The following is a 15,597-nucleotide window of genomic DNA, read 5'->3' as shown; positions in this document are numbered from 1 at the left end:
AACCAGAACATGTACTTCGTTATCCTTCGAGGATGAAAAAGAGAAATAAATAGTGAGATCGAGATTCGTCAACCAAAAGACCATATTCAAAACGCCATATTCGCCAAGCTGTGTGACCCAAACACGGGATATCACAAATAATTCAAACAAGAAAGTTATAAGCAAGCAATAAATCATCTGCTAGAGGGATATGATAGGCAAATCCGATGCCGCGAGATGCAATGCAGGTCCAAGACCAAGACTGTGACTATGTCCAAGAGAAAAGCAGGCAAAAAAGTAACACATCAACTGAGCGCCAGTATCATAGCAAACTTTGCGGTAGATAGCCGGGCTTAGTTGTGAAGGGAATCTGGTAATACAACGGAGGATATATGTGCGACGGCGTATAGTATGTGCACAAGAGGGTGATGACTGAGAGATCGAGGCTCATGAAGAGAGGATATTGAAGGATTTCTTGCGAAGGCTGAAACTCCGCCATTTGCCGTGATGCGACCGTTCGTGTTTCGAGTGTTTGAGAGGCTCCGGCTCTTTGGGTTCTTTAGGCCGTTCCGCAGGTTGTTCTTCTGGTAGATCCGGCGGTCGCTCAGACTGAGGCGAGCGCATGAGGTGGTCATTTAGTGGCTGCGATGAAGGCCGTGGTGGTGGCTGGACAGGTGAGAGTGGATGCCCTAAGTCGCTTGACACTTTGCTTGACGAGTGGTTCCCATTCGGTAACGTTGGGATTGGTGGCGTAGAGGAATGGAGCTCCTTGTGACTGCTTAATCGCTGGCTCAGGCTCCTGAATCGGCCAAGACCTCCGCTAGTCCTTTTAGAATGGCCGTTCTCAGTGTGATTTCGTCGGTCCTCATCTTCTTTTGAGGCTTTGCTCGCTTCTAGAGCTGCCTTTAACTCATCATCTTCGCGCCGTTGCCTATCCTTGTATTTGGTCTCAAGCTCTTTTCGGCGCTGCTTTTCCTTCTCTTTCTCAGCTACCTTTCGCTCCTTCTCTCGTTCTTTTTCTTCCTTAGCCCGTTCTTTCTTTAATTGCAGGTCGCTCTTCCGGGATGACAGCGGAGTTGGGGGAGTCTCCGGGATTGGCGGTATAGGAGGCAACGAGGTTAGTGGTGTTTGGGGAGTGGCCGCGGAAGGAATGTTTTCTGGGTCCGTATGTTCGTGGTGCGTAGACAGCTGAGGTGCAGTTGGGGCTCGCTTCAGGCCCGTGAAGCGATCATGTTCCTCGTAACTTGGTATCTGGGAAGCACTGTGAGCGTGAGCGAGCGCGGGCGAATGGGAAAAGCCATTCTGTCTCAGCGTGGAAGTGTTCAGCTCGACCGGCGGCTCCATGTTTTCCTGCTCTTGTTCCTTCATCACGGCTTCCATGGTCGTCTCTTGGTAGAAGAGCACATATGCACAAGCTAACCCCGGCTTGTCGCCGAAGAAGTTTCGCACATAGTTCTTGTCGACAGGTTCCACCATTTCATCATCAAACAGCAGCCACCCTCTGTCTTCAGTTTTAATAATAGAAACGTAGTGCCCGTGGTATGGTCCGCCGCCGATATGTACAACCACGGCATACAACTCGTAGAGACGATCAGGGTCCTCGGCGTCATCAGTCGTATTGAAGAGGCGAAGGTGATATGGGTAGACAACTCGATGGAAGAGCTTCTGGAGCCGTTGTAAATCTTCGGTATACTTGAATCGCTTGAGATGTAAGGCTAGGATTCGAGGCAAGCGTTTGATCTTCATCCTCTTTTCTGCCTCTTGTAGTCCACCACAATTATCGCAATGAAACTTGTTTCTCTCACAGAGCATCTCCTCTGCTGAGAACTTCCTCAAACAAGAAGTGACCGACGAATGCTGCTCAAGATCCACCGACAAATCCAAGAAGACTTCATCACGCTGGGACGCTTTTTCGCATGTGAGACATTGTGTCTCGGAAGTCAAGAGACCCTCGAACAGTTCGTGAACCCACCGAGTGGTGTTGGGCGTTTTGATGCCAGAACTGGAAGATGGTTCAAGGGAATCTGAGCTCTCAGCTGGAGGAATGACGGGCTGTTCTAATGCAAGTTGATTCGCGGCGCGCTCCACATTCGCAACGACTTCATTAAGTAGAAGATTAAGGAATTCATGAGCATCCTGATGCATGGCTGTCCGAAACATCTCATTTTCGCGGCGGAGCACTTCCAAGAAATGTTGCGGTCGGATTATCCCAATCCTAGTTTGACTTCCAACAACGGACTCAAATATATCCTTCAAGGAGCTGAACAATGACTCTTCGATGCCATAGCTGAGAGAATTATTGGCGGTCTCGAGTAGAGGGAGCGTCTGCAAAGCTACCTTCTTTTTATATTCCGGCGAATCTTTGTCTTCAGGCTTCTGCTGTGGATTGGGAGGTTGGCCAGGCCGGGGGGAATTGGCTGCCTTCTGCTTCTCCGCCAGCGCCTCTGCTTCCTGGCGCGCATTCGGATCTTGGTACCGGAGAGCTTTGGCCAGCGCTGCTTCTAGACTCTCGATCGGCGTCCGCTTGGGATAGTTGAGAACGGCTTCTCGGAAGGGAACAGAGTAGTAAAGGCACTGTAAAATAGAGTTACAATAACTTAGGCAGCCCGTTAGCGTCCTGGTCAAATGGACATGACTACCCAAATAGCCACTTACCATGTGTTTCCAAACTGGTGAGGTGATCAGCAGAGGCTCAAGCAAGAAACGCTAATAGACACTTACATTTTCCATTCCAAAGAACTTATCGCTGCCATCGGTTCGGATTGGTCCCAGTTCCGTAAGCATCTTCTCTAGAGGGGTCATAGGAGGCGGCTGGAGCTCCTTCTTCGGGGGAGGTACCCCGACTGAAGGTGCGGTAGATCCCTAGCGGAGAATTAGCATACCAGTCCAGAGTAGGACAACGACGAACCCGGATCCGAATGTACATGGCCCGTGTCGTTCACTGCTAATAAGAAGCAGGTATACCGAGCTGGGCGGTAACGAATGGACCGAGAACAGGAAGTAAAAACAGGCCCAAAGGTCGGAGGCCGCAGAGCGTTCGTCCATAGACTCACCACATCTTTCCGGAAACTTTTTAGAAATGACCCCATGATTGTCACCAGTTCTCTTGATCCGTAGTGACCGCCGTCATCTGGCGACGGAGCGGGGAAAGAGGCCGCTACACACTTCGCTCAACAGCGCAAGTGCTGCCTAGATTATCCACAGCCGGTTCAAGTATGCGACAGTCGGAGATGAAGCGGAGACTCGAACGAATGGCGCAAGGAATTGGGTGTACGACAGCAAGACGCGTGACGGATGATGACAAAATAACGTCCGAGGCAGGATACGACTCTCACGAACGTGGCGAGCAGAGGCTGGGGTAGTGTGTGAGCGAACGGAAGAATATGGGGCGGAAACGTGAGGGCGGAAATCTAACGACGTCGATAAGCCGAGCGGTGGAGCGAAGCGACAAGGGAGGAAGATTGGGCGTGAACAGGGGTCCGAGGCGAAATAGGAGCAGGACGCAAGTACGAAACTGCGCAGGCAACGGAGGTAGAGGGAGAGGAGAAATGAGGCAGAGGAGGAGATTGGGGAGAGCGAGAACGATGGGGCGAGGCCGCTGTACCTCCGGGCTCTCCAGGACGGGTGGACTCCGTAACTTCTCCGTACGGGATGGTAATCTTCTACTATGACGCCGGTTGACGGGTCCGAGAGCGTTGAAACGAGGGGAAGGAGCCAATTGTCCAGGCCGGCTTCAGGCCTGCCCTTCACTGCGCTTCTCTCGGTTATTAACCCTCCTATCTTACGCGATTTCCCGTAACATGCGGCTTTGAGGGATGCGAGGTGGCCGTTTGGACTCTGTATGCACGAACTCTTATCGGTACGGTAATTACACCACCCATATCCATCTCCATCCCACCCTCGAGTTTCAGCACAGCCAACAGCCTCCTCCGCGGAGGGTTTCATTATTCGGGTGCAGAGGACATGAGGGAGGCGAATTGCCTGCAGAGTCAGCTCACCACTCTTTGGTCCTGCGGCGGAAGGCGTTCTCAGGATCGATTGGGGCCATGCCGGCTACATTACGATGCTCACCTCAGATCAGAGTAGCAAACCCCCTTTGGCTCGAGAGAGGTTGTCTTACTCGACTCTCTGTGCAACGTGCTTTTGGTGGTGGGCTCCGCTCGGGCGGCTACGAAACTTCCAGATGCGCTTTGGAAGGCCGCAGACTGCTGCATACGGTGAGACGAGATGCTTACATCTACGGCTGTGTCGCCCGGTTGCACTTGTGCACCTCATCCGACATGCCACTTTGACCTCGTGGCTCAAAGAGGGAATTCAGTTGGGACTGGAACGAAAACACGCAGCAAGTCGGTTCACCAACGTCGTCCCATATGGATTTCCACCAATTTCAAGGCGGCAGGGACATCCTCCGGATAAATAACAGCGTTCGTTATTATCCCAGACTGCCCAGACGAGCAGGGTTACATCCAATCCACCTGCGCGGCCTTTGATTTGTTGCCAGCCCGTTGGCGTTGGCTTAGCTTCACTGTACCGCCACAAGTCATTCTGTACGACATTCAGCGACGGTTTCGAGTTGTTCGAGGGCGACTATACAAGTTGTAAGCTTGAACTGGCGGCTTTCTAAAGCCTCTCGTCAGTCTGGCCTCTACCGTGCCAGCCTCTGGCGCGATTAGCCATTCGTCGGCGTGTCAAACAAAGAGCAGAGTAATACCTTGTGCGTTATTTTATGAAGCCTCCGACTGGGCGGCGCTCTTGGCGGCGCCTTTTATGTGGAGCAATCAGAACAGCCTTCTTGCTGTGCCACTCGGCAAGGCAAAAGCCACCATGAGAAAAGTGCGCTTGTTCATCTTGTCTCCAATAAGCTTCTAGCCTGGTTTGGGGAAGTTATTCTCACATTTACCCCAGATATTCTGGCAGCGAGACGTCATATTCTGACCGCACAGACTCGATTGACAGGCCTGTGTCGCAGGATGGAGCGGTTCCGAGTCTCCGACGACCGAACCACGTGGAAATCCAGGGATGACATGAGTGCATGCGGCCAATCGTATATTTTAACGAGTTCCAGGGCCACTTGACCCCAACTCTCCAGCCACTAGCGCGTTGCGCAGCCGTGGTTCTCTGCGCGAGATCTTGCAGTTACCAGGGCAGTTGTGGAATCAGCTTTGTCTCCTGCTATCAGTGCACTCTGCAGTCTGCACAGATCAGTTCGCGGAATCGCGAAGATTTTTACGTAGGTAGTCCTCAGTCTCCAGACGCTTGGGCTATCTCTCCACCTGTCAAGGTTGAAGAGGGAATCTCGGAGGCACTCTGCTACCCTCGGCGATAGCGGACCAGAATCTCTGAAGTGCACCCATACTGACATCCAGACGATGGAAGCGAAGTATATTAATAATACCAACACGCCGCTAACCACTTCTTTAAACTGAACAGGCAAGAGACAATCTCACTAACGAACTCTGTTGTGATGGCAGAATATCGGGGTAATCAAACCACAGCCCCTAATAGGCCGGCAATCTCGACATTGCATGCACAGACATGGAGAATGCTTAAGCAAGGTCCACTGCGTTAATTATGCTCAGCCAACCATCCTGCTTGTTATCTGCAGGACGCATATCAGTTCTGTTAAGGAACTTTCGAGAATCATGCCCAAGGTTGAAACTATGATCAGTTGCTCACAGTCTGACCGTCCACCACTCAAGCGGATAATCATGGAAATGGACAACTCGGAGCAGAGGACAAGCACTACCGTTGATGGTAAGCACGTAACTCGACGGGTATAACACCCTTCTAGCGCCTAGACCGGACCTATGTAGGTACGTACGTCCAAGGGTCTGACTATAATATGAGATATACAGTATATCGTTCTTGACGGCATAGCTACAGCTCTTCAGCATGATTTTCCCGCGTAGCAGTAGATAGGTAGGTACTACCTAGTAGGTGATTACAGAGTGCGGTGCCCCAATAACAAACAAATGACACGATCCAGTACTCGATCTCAGACTTTCTTGCATTGACTTGAAATAGGTTAGCCCTTGTACATCCACTTATATCTCTATATATCTCTTATGGGGCGTCATTCAAATGACATCAGCTGGTACAGACCAGATACCTTACCAAGAGCACTAGTATATCACAGTATCATACCTGGGTAGGTAAGCGAACGCTCCTTCCTATCCTGCGCAACCTATCGGCAGTTCATCGTATATTCCACAATCAACGTCCATTCGAGAACCCTCGTAAGGAAGGCGCAGCCGGACGCTCTTCCCTGTTCTCGGATGGATTGTCGCGCTTTCCCTAATAACACGGTAGCACTGGGCAACACCTGGACTTGGTTGCCTTTGCTCTGAGGAACAAATTTACTTCAAAACTTGCCTCCAACAAGAATGAGGTTGAGATGGTATAGCTGCAATTGATATTCATACATATAGTTACAGTCAAGGCGCACTAGCCAGCAATGACCGACCAGACGTTGAGGTACAAATACAGACGGACCAGATCCGTCACCAAAATCTTCCACCAAGCTCACGAATCCGCATTCCTCATCAGAAATCCCTTCACAAACGGCAACCGATCGATTACCTCAAGCCCCAAACTCCGCCCCCAGGCAATAGGGCCCTGGCTTGGGACATTGTACAGCTTGTGCAGCACATCGCAAGCCCCGCCGATCTTCGCGTTAGTCGCATACCGCTCCACTGTGTATCGCTCGAGCGTGAGGATATCGCCGACATCCATTCCATGATTGACGGCGTACTCGATCGTGCTGGAGAGAGAAGCTACATCGCCGAGGCCGAGGTTGAGGCCTTGGCCTGCGAGCGGGTGGATGACGTGGGCTGCGTCGCCGACGAGCGCGACGCGCGGAGAGATGTAGGTCGAGGCGTGGCGGAAGCGGAGGGGGAATGAGGCGACGCTGCCTTCTTGGACGCCTGTGACCATTGGTGGGAGGTGCGGGACGGAAGGTGTGTGTTGGAGGCGCCAGGTGAGTTCGCTCTCGTGCTGGTCTTCGTCTAGGTTTGTGAATGAGGGCGATGGGCGTTCCATGCGAATCATGTATTGAAGATCAGGCATGCAAAGGCGGAAGGCGGCGTTCACCATGGCTATGAACGATTTAGGGCTCAAAGACTTGAGGTAAGCTGCGTTTTCGACAGTCGTGGACCAGACGAGGGTGGCGAAGTTGTTTGGTAGCGGTAGAAGGGCTATAGGTCCGCCAAGTGAAGGTAAGAAGCGCTGGTAGGCTGTTTTCATGCCGATAGGGAAGGGCTCCGGAATCTGGTCGGCGAGCGAAAGAGTTGCGACTACTCCATGGCGCTGGTAATCCCAACCGTCTGTCGCAATGTCGGCATACCGGCGGACGGGGCTGTTGATACCGTCCGCTCCAATGAGAAGTCTCGCTGCGATTCTAGTGGGAGCTGCTGAAGGATCGGCTGCTCCAGCTGATGCAATAGACAGCACTGGCCATGCCGAGAGATCCGCCCCATTGGGTCCATCCGCGGTACCATTTTCGATCGAGGATACGGTGGATTTGGAGAATATGGAAAGGTTCTCATCCCCAGACGCAGCTATCCGCGAGAGAAGGGCGTGTACTAGATTGGCGTTCTCGGTCATCGTTGCGACGGTGCGGAGGTCTTCGAACGGCGAGGTTTCGACGGACCGGTCGAATGATATTTTGGATCCTGTTTCTCCATCCCACACCTCCATGCCCTGGTACGGCTGCGTACGCGCGACATCTAAGTGATCCCAAGCACCGATCTTCTGCAAAAACGACACCGATGAGGGCCTAAGGCTGCTGACTCGGTTGGAGAACTGTTGCGGGTCGAGCTTCCACGAGCGGGCTTTGTCTAGATCCTGCGATTCCACGAGCGCGACTCTCAGCTTTGGAGACACTGGGGATGCACCTGTTTGGACAGCTTAGTACATGGAGACAGGAACTATGATCGGGAGAAGACGTGGAAGGCAATGACTTACGAAGAGCAGCTAGGAGGGCCAAACCAGCAGGACCACCTCCGACGCAGACCACATCGTAGATGTCCGCCACAGACGCGGGCTTCGACCCGAATCTCCTCTTACTGAAGACAGTTCCCGATTGGCATGAGGGGCAGACGTACGGCCGCAGCGCCGATGTTGCAATTGGCCGCATTATGAGTTGGTTGTTGAGGTTCAAGACCAGGAATCCTGGAACATTTCTTGCTTGGTTGATCATAAGATCGATGCAAACGTCACAAACACGTTCTTCGGAGATAACCGTGCACAACCTTGGCTCTGCTTTACGATACTTGCATCCTCTCATGGCCAATGTCTACAAGCTGCTATTCTTAGCATTCAACCTACGAAGTGTGTTTTCACAAGCATGCTGGATAGGCTTGCGTTGCATATCTGTACTCCGAACGTTTACAGCCCCTAGCCGTGGCTATCTGAGATTCGGATCCGACACGCCTGGCCAGATATCGCTGCAACACGAGCTTACCGCCATCTGTACAGACTCGGGCGCTGCGGCAGCGAACACATGGGCATACTAAGTATAGGACAGACATATCCATGGCACATGTGCACTCAGCCTCGTCCTACGTTTCTGCTTACCAGGTACAGTTACATGCTCGGCGAGGCTCACAAATAATAATGCTCCGGTCACCCTACAATACTCACCTCACCCTCGTCACGCTCTGGCCGTCCACTTCGTCTGTCTGCAGCCCACTGCATCCCAGCAACAGTCCTCCGCAACAGTAACACAGCAGACACAGACACGGACACAGACAACGAACAACCAGCGCATGGCCATGCAATAGCGCACATCGTAAGCAAGCCAGGAAACAAGCGAAAATAAAGCCCGCCCTAATTATAGCTCATCCTGCATACCTTGAACCTTCGCGAACCTCAAGCAGGTCCACAGAGCTCAACTCAGGACCGCATTCCCGCACACTGCCACCGCCGGTATGACGCGAGACTCGCTGCGCCACGCCAGCATCAACCCATCATTCGCCGTGGGCTCTGCTCGAATTCTCAATCGAGCTCCATAAGGTTGCGCTGCGGATTGCGCAGTGCAGGAGGTGATCTCCATTGCCGTGCGGAATAAGCATAGCATGCTAGGTAATTCGGCGTCGTATGCGTGGCAAGGACTGTAGTGTAGTGTCTCCTGTAGTCAATTCCAGGTTCGGATAATGGATTGTTCTGTCCACTGGATGGAGTCGGTGTCTGGGCTCTAACCTACCAGCTATTCCAAATCACATTGATATAGTCCGGCAACGCCGCTAGCTGCCTATCTACCTACCTGGTTCTAGCAGCATGTAAGGTGGTTAGTTCACTGCCCACACTGCCTTCCTCTTCATTCAAGGTTATTCTTTACTGTATCTCATCTGATATACCACACAATTTCCCATTTTGCGATTACTGTTGGATAATTGTTCAAGTCAACAGTCAACAATATCTATATCTGGCTTCCTACCCCCACCAGGAACAAAGGATCTAGGCAACAACAACGGTAGCCTGCACCTCACCTCACCATGACATCCAATACCAATACCACTACCACTACTTCGCCCAGTGAGCCCGACTCTTCCCTCCTTCAAGGCTCCTCGAAGTCCAACTCAGCCTCAGCCTCAGGACCAGCCTCAAAGGCCACTACAGGCCCAACAACCCAAACAGTAACACAGTACGCAGGCCTGGGCCCAAATTTCGCCCACAACCCCCAAGGCTCGGGTCTCTACAATGTGAACCATCACGATGAAGCTTACCTGCAGTACATGCACGCCGAAGAGGGGACTGGGATATTAGACAATACGGCGACTGGAATGGGTGGGGGTAAAGCAGGTACGGGGACGGGGACGGGGTCGGGGACCAAGGCGAAGAAGAACACATATAAGACGCCGACGCAGAAGTATCGGGAGGTATGTCCGTATTTGATTTCTTAACGTGCCGCTCCCTTGTTTGTCTATACTGCTTGTCTTCTCTTGAAAGGATGAGGAAGGAGAGGAGGCACCCATGCTTATTGGTTTCATGGTTTAGGAATGGGTGCGCCGCGCACTGAATCCCGCGATTTCGGATCCCAGGGGGGATCCGAGTCCCATTGATTTTGAGTGTGCGGAGACTCAGAGGGTTAGGGAGAGGGTTTGAGTTGGAGTCATGAGAGAGGAGCAGGGTCTCAGATGGCTAGGGTACGGGTAGCTTGAACTGGCTACATGGACTGTTCTGGCCAGGTCAGGTCATCTCATCAGGGCAAAGTATGACTTGGAAGTAAGAACGGACAACTGTTCTAGATGAGTATGAAAGAGATTGGAATGAAGCTAGTTCAGATAAAAGGTACAATACGTCGTAAAGCATCGTAGCATAGTGTAGCACGCCCAGCATTATGCTCTCCGAGGATATTAAGGGAGGGGATAGTTGCTGATATGAGGATAGAGAATGTGGTCGGCGGGTATGGGTAGGTTATTAAAGGCCGTATAAAGAGATTTGCATGAGCCTTCGGGTTTCTACCTACCTCCAGCTTCGCCCGTCTGAGGGTTGTCGTAATTGTCGTCTAAATCTCCCTCCATCTCAGCGACGAATCGTTCCCAAGTGTTCAATACACCTTGGTAAAACTCGATGTGTTGCTCTGCCAAATCGCCCATGGAGTCCCGGAACTCAATCGCTTTGATTCTCTCAAAGTCTGCCACCTCACGCACAACCTCTTCATCGAACATTTCCGAGGTTGTCTTGGCTGATTCCACCTCCCGCGTAAGTTCCTCAATCCGTATCTCCAGTTTCCGCATCCGCTCGCGACGTGACTGCTCGTGGTCAACTCCGCGCATGTCCTCCATCTTCGACCGGATAAATGATGCCGGAGACGAAGTGAGCGGGTTTGAAGCGTAATATGAGGAGGGGTTTGCGGCGAGGGAGTCCCGCTCCGCCACCGCTTTGTTGCGGTAGTCGACCAGTGCTTCAAAGTCGAGCTGCTTCTGCTCGCGGGTCTTGAGAAGTGATTTGACAGACAGTATATAAGCTTCCATGTCGCGCAAAGAGCCTAGGTAATTTTGATCCGTGTGGTCCTTGAGATCCTTGATTCCCCGCGCGGTTTCTTCCACAGACGCAGCAAACACTTGTAGCGGTACCTCGACGTCCGGCTCCAGCGGGACAAGCTTGCGGAACTGAGTTGCCAAATCGTTATAATCCGTTTCCAAGTCCGATTCCCGTCGAGCAACTCGGGCCACAATCTTCTCGACATGGTTCAAGTCTTCGTCCAACTTGTCCGCCTTTTCCCGCACCTCGATGAACCGACGGTCTGGTTTATGAACCTTGGTAAACGCATTCACGAAGGTGTCGGTGAAGTTATCAAATATCCCCGTTCCGCCGCCATCCGACCCACCAGTTGAAGTCCGGGATGATCGCACTCGCATGTGCGAGTTCCAATCAGGCGACTCCAAGAAGATCGCCAGTAAAGGAGCCCTACGCAGAACCGGATGCAGCGTCAAACGTTTCAAAAAGCGATGCAGCGACCACGCTCTTCGTGTGGTAAACTCCGAGCCGAATCGGTCTCCTCGAACGTACTCCATCTTATGCTTATCTGGCAGCGGCGGCACCGCACAGGCAGGATACTCCCGGTAAAGCGTCTTGTAGAGGAAAAAAAAGTCTGTGAATCGTCTACGCACTGTGAAATCAGATTTTTGGAAAGACTTGAAATCGGTCTGGTGGTCATCTAATTAGCATTTGATCTCGCATTCGACACCCGAACCTCCCCGCTAGGCAGCGGAATAATGCTCATCATGCCGGCTTGGTCGCTCATGAGCACTTACATGCGTAGTGACCAGATACGAGATGTATACATCCTTAGTACCATCATTCTCCTTGGTAGGCGAATCAACCCGGCATTCTAGTACCCCGTCTCCGATGCCCGCGAGGTCCAAGGCATCGGCGTGTGGCCCCGCCTGGGGCGTCTCGCTTGCCGAGCTCATCCTCCGCTTACCATTGGGATCGCGATGATGATCGGGATATTCTTCGGTATCGGTACCGGAGGTTGTAGGACGAGAGACATCGCTGTCCGGCCCATGGCGCCAGGAGACGCTGTCAAAGTCGTCGTGGTCCATGGCGGGGGACGGGGACAGACTGGAAAGAGGATGAGGTTGTGAAAGGATCGATGACAAGCAAATATCCACGGGAGACGAGAGAAATTAAAGCGAGGACTTGACTTTCGAAGGAAAAAGCAGAGCTGTGCTGAGCAGGAGGCTGGTCGGAATCGTTAAGTCGTGGGGAGTTAGTTGCGGAGGTGAAGTTGATCAATCGGGGAGTGCACAGCGTCATTGCCAAGACCCACATACGAAGTAAACACTGAATAGTCAGCCATTCATATGCTCAGGTATATTCATGGTTTGTCGAGTCATGCCAATAAGTCATTTGTATCAGATCATTGTATCTATTTTCAGGTATCGACCACCGTTGGGTTTCCAAGAGGTGGTTGGTATTCGTATATACACTGTGTTCATTTACTTCCGACGTGGCGCCGATCTGAGCAATGCGATAAATCCAAGAATAGCAATAAGAGACATGAACAGGGGCAATAGGGGGAGGTGTAAGAAAACAGATAATAAGGATGAAATATAAGGATACAATCGCGACAGCTCTAGTCGCTTCTTCGGGTATCATTTGCGCTCGTGCTTCTCCTCGGCTCGGCACCTGTTTGGTCTCGGTAGGGCTCAGAGTCATCATCCTCGTCACTGAACAAAGGCTCTTCCTCGCTTTCTCCTGCAAAGGCGTTGTAAAGTTCGCCGCCACGGCGACGAGTAGATGATCCGTTCATAGCCTTCGTCTCATCCTCATCCTCGATCATCTCGAAATCGTAGTCATCGCGATCATTGCGGAGGCGTCTGCGGCGCTGGACGTGGAAGTAAACACCAAGGCCAATGCAGAAGATGATAATTGAACTTATCGCAGCGTAGATCCAGACTTGCGTGTGCTTGGAAGCACCGAATGTTGGGAAGAAAGACGGCAAGAAGCTGTCCGAGACTGGCGTTGGAGTAGGAGTGGGAGTTTCGGTGGAGGACCCAGACTCCAAGTCCGTCGGAGTAGGTTTGACGTTGACAGGGCGGTCAACTGTGTTAGAGGGATCACTTGGAGGCAGTGTAGGCGATGGTGCAGGGTCGACGCTGGTCGTAACAGCAATAGCATCCTCGATACTGTGGTCATCGTCGTGCTCGTCCGGAAGTGGGTGCAGCTTTTGTTTGGTTCCGTCGATGGCCTCACCCCAGATGTTGAGTCGCCAGTCGAGGAACTCTCCGACATTATCGTTGACAGTTGAGTCCTTGACAATGACAGTCCAGGTTCCAACGCCAGATTCGCCCCTAATAGAACGTTAGTACTGTTCGTTTAAGGTCCGTTGTTCGAAATGCTTACCAATGGGCGACTGTCATGAATGTCCAGTCAACGTATCCAACCTCTGCATTATCACGCACTCTAGGGGTACTAAGGTGGCTGGTCACGTTGTCAGGGCTTCGCAGTTCCACGCTTAGATCGCCACGACGCGTATGGTTCACGTTCATGGTGACAGTGACATGCTCTAGCCTTGCGATATTTGCGTCCTTCATCATTTTCTCACTCACTTCCCAAGATGAAGCAACACCCTTATCGCCTTGTGGAACTTCATGCTGCACTCTCAGCCATGGTGAGTGGTACCACGCCTGCGGCTTCACCAACTCCCAAGTCTTCGCTCTCTGCACGAGGCTGTATGTGTCGAGCTTTCCGAATCCCCAGTCATGACTGAACTTCCTTCCAGACTTGGTGACTTGCCAGCTTCCGTCATCTTCGTGGACTGGAACCGAAGTCTCAACCATGAGATACTGGGCATCGCGCCAGGTAATCTCTGGGCGAACGCTCAGAACAAGGGCCATAGCACCCACGACCATAGGTCCGGCGGCGGATGTTCCACCGTGGGAGGAATAACACTGGTCCGTACCAACGTCAGTGGTGTGAATTGAATCCGTTGTTCCACTACTGTAAGCGACCACCAGCTGAGCGGAGCAAGATTCCGAGTAAGATGGGTGTTTGCCCTCACGATCAATAGCTCCAACGGTTATACTGTAGATGCTGTTGGTGTAGCCATCGAAGTTGCAGTTGTCCCCAGAGGCTGCGCCATTTCCCGCTGCGAACACAAAAATTGAGCCCTTGCCATCTCGTCCCTTCTGGACACCGTTGACGATGGCCTTCTTGATGAGGATTCCGGGCGCTTCCATCGTAGCACCGTCATCAGGAGGACCCCAAGAGCAGGAGTAGATGTCATTTTCCTGGTAAGCATAGTTGATGGCGCTAGCCTCGTCGGTGTCATCAATGGCCCCTGACAAGATCCGAATGCCGGCTATCCGGCTATCGTATGCGATACCGACACCGCAGACATCATTTCTCGCGGCGGCGATCTCTCCTGCGCACCTGGTCCCATGCTTGTCGTCGCGAAGGCGGGGTCTGGGTTCCGGCGTGTGGTCATTGAAATCGTACGAGCCCTCGGGAAAGTAGTTCGGACTGAGATCGTTGCTATACATGTCTAAACCATCGTCCACGACGGCCGTCGTCGCGCCCTGTCCAGTAACACCCTCCAGCCAGATACCGGAGACATTCAAGTCATGACCGACTTGCTCAGTGTTGAACAGATGCCATTGCTCTTCAAAGATTGGATCGACAATACCGAGAGTTGAGACAAGCTTACTCCGAGCTTGAACAGCTTCCACGTTGTCCTCGCGCCGGGGAAGATCTTTGGTGAGCTCCTCGGCCGGCGGTACCCGCTTTACCAGCCGTTGCTTAGGTTCCAATTTCTGGTGCCACAGGATAGCATCAAGATCTTCATCTTCCTTGTCCAGGCCAGCGTCGCCGCGCCGCCGCAGTTTCCTCTTAACCTGTATGTCTTGCAGAAGCGCATCGAGATCCGCACCGTTTTCTCTAGGCAAGGAGAAAGTATGATGACCGTCGAGCTCTCCTACCTGACCTTCATGGCGGGCACCGAGGCGTTGAGCGATATCAGAAGGAGAGGATGCGGCGTCGAGATGAAGGGCGAAGTAGTCACGAGTCTCATAGGAGCGGCGAGGATGGAGGGAAGCCGTAGCCGCACAAAACAAGCCGAGGGCTGCCGCTGCACCAGAAAAACGCATGGCGGAGTTGTAAGGTAGAGGCGGTAGAAGGAGAGCGACAAAACTCCTTTAATTGACAAGATGAGGACAACTAACAGGCTGACATCGGAGGACGGAGTGTGAAGAAAGTTGGAAAGCAGAAACGACGTGGCCACAAAGTTGAATGAAAGAAAATGCAACCTTCTTAACCGCAAATAGAAATAATAACGGCAAGAATAGAACAGAAGAAAGACAAAATCCCCGATTTAAGGGAGCCGTGAACGAGGGTTGTGAATTGGCTGTGCCTAGAGGCGTTCTTCAAGGTCTTGGTGAGACTGGGTCCTAACTCCTCAGGCACTGATCGCCTCCTGAGCCAGCCTTATATGCCTAAACCCTGAGGCAGCAACGCCATAGTGGAGATTTGGCGACCGGGCGGAGTTATCGCGCCATCGCCGGCCCAGAGACAGCAAACTGGAAACAATGGGCCGGATTTAAATACAGTCTCGTTTGTATAAAAAGTCCTCGCCTCCAGATAATGCATATTGTGCTCATTTATTTCGTCTAT

At 52.2% G+C, this 15,597-nt stretch overlaps 5 protein-coding genes across 5 annotated transcripts; 1 reads left to right on the top strand and 4 right to left on the bottom strand.

The window, feature by feature from the left end:
• Positions 1-301: 301 nt before the first annotated feature.
• On the bottom strand, positions 302-2,833 carry creB (ubiquitin C-terminal hydrolase CreB). Its single transcript, XM_073764972.1, has 2 exons — positions 2,701-2,833; positions 302-2,648 (listed from the first exon to the last, which is right to left on the bottom strand). Exon 2 carries the CDS (start codon positions 2,635-2,637, stop codon positions 427-429), a length of 2,211 nt encoding a protein of 736 aa, XP_073620686.1. The 5' UTR covers positions 2,638-2,648; positions 2,701-2,833; the 3' UTR covers positions 302-426.
• Positions 2,834-6,501: 3,668 nt separating this feature from the next.
• BDV17DRAFT_278921 (putative ubiquinone biosynthesis monooxgenase (Coq6)) lies at positions 6,502-8,113 on the bottom strand (the record flags this gene model as incomplete). The annotated part of the gene is made up of 2 exons (XM_073759622.1): positions 6,502-7,871; positions 7,942-8,113. The coding sequence occupies 2 exons, from the start codon at positions 8,111-8,113 to the stop codon at positions 6,502-6,504; spliced, it is 1,542 nt and encodes a 513-aa protein (XP_073620685.1).
• Positions 8,114-9,473: 1,360 nt separating this feature from the next.
• Positions 9,474-10,083, top strand: BDV17DRAFT_286658 (uncharacterized protein; the record flags this gene model as incomplete). The annotated part of the gene is made up of 2 exons (XM_073760966.1): positions 9,474-9,857; positions 9,976-10,083. 2 exons carry the CDS (start codon positions 9,474-9,476, stop codon positions 10,081-10,083), a joined length of 492 nt encoding a protein of 163 aa, XP_073620684.1.
• A 77-nt stretch (positions 10,084-10,160) lies between these two features.
• BDV17DRAFT_68745 (sorting nexin-4) lies at positions 10,161-12,161 on the bottom strand. The gene is made up of 2 exons (XM_073764971.1): positions 11,739-12,161; positions 10,161-11,630 (listed from the first exon to the last, which is right to left on the bottom strand). The coding sequence occupies exons 1-2, from the start codon at positions 12,027-12,029 to the stop codon at positions 10,440-10,442; spliced, it is 1,482 nt and encodes a 493-aa protein (XP_073620683.1). The 5' UTR covers positions 12,030-12,161; the 3' UTR covers positions 10,161-10,439.
• A 106-nt stretch (positions 12,162-12,267) lies between these two features.
• kexB (kexin kexB) lies at positions 12,268-15,318 on the bottom strand. The gene is made up of 2 exons (XM_073756353.1): positions 13,333-15,318; positions 12,268-13,280 (listed from the first exon to the last, which is right to left on the bottom strand). Exons 1-2 carry the CDS (start codon positions 15,072-15,074, stop codon positions 12,563-12,565), a joined length of 2,460 nt encoding a protein of 819 aa, XP_073620682.1. The 5' UTR covers positions 15,075-15,318; the 3' UTR covers positions 12,268-12,562.
• Positions 15,319-15,597: the final 279 nt, after the last annotated feature.

This window comes from Aspergillus undulatus, assembly GCF_047715775.1.
Source record: "Aspergillus undulatus strain CBS 261.88 unplaced genomic scaffold BDV17scaffold_2, whole genome shotgun sequence".
NCBI classification, from domain to species: Eukaryota; Fungi; Ascomycota; class Eurotiomycetes; order Eurotiales; family Aspergillaceae; genus Aspergillus; species Aspergillus undulatus.
This window is presented reverse-complemented; position numbering and strand designations above follow the sequence as displayed.

Bases quoted from the DNA above. Each gene is read 5' to 3' on its own strand.
- creB (XM_073764972.1), bottom strand. From the start codon at position 2,637: ATGGTAAGTGGCTATTTGGGTAGTCATGTCCATTTGACCAGGACGCTA.
- BDV17DRAFT_68745 (XM_073764971.1), bottom strand. From the start codon at position 12,029: ATGGACCACGACGACTTTGACAGCGTCTCCTGGCGCCATGGGCCGGAC. The intron at 11,631-11,738 runs GTAAGTGCTCAT...GATGACCACCAG, and splicing joins CGTATCTGGTCACTACGCAT to ACCGATTTCAAGTCTTTCCA.
- kexB (XM_073756353.1), bottom strand. From the start codon at position 15,074: ATGCGTTTTTCTGGTGCAGCGGCAGCCCTCGGCTTGTTTTGTGCGGCT. The intron at 13,281-13,332 runs GTAAGCATTTCG...ACGTTCTATTAG, and splicing joins TTCATGACAGTCGCCCATTG to GGGCGAATCTGGCGTTGGAA.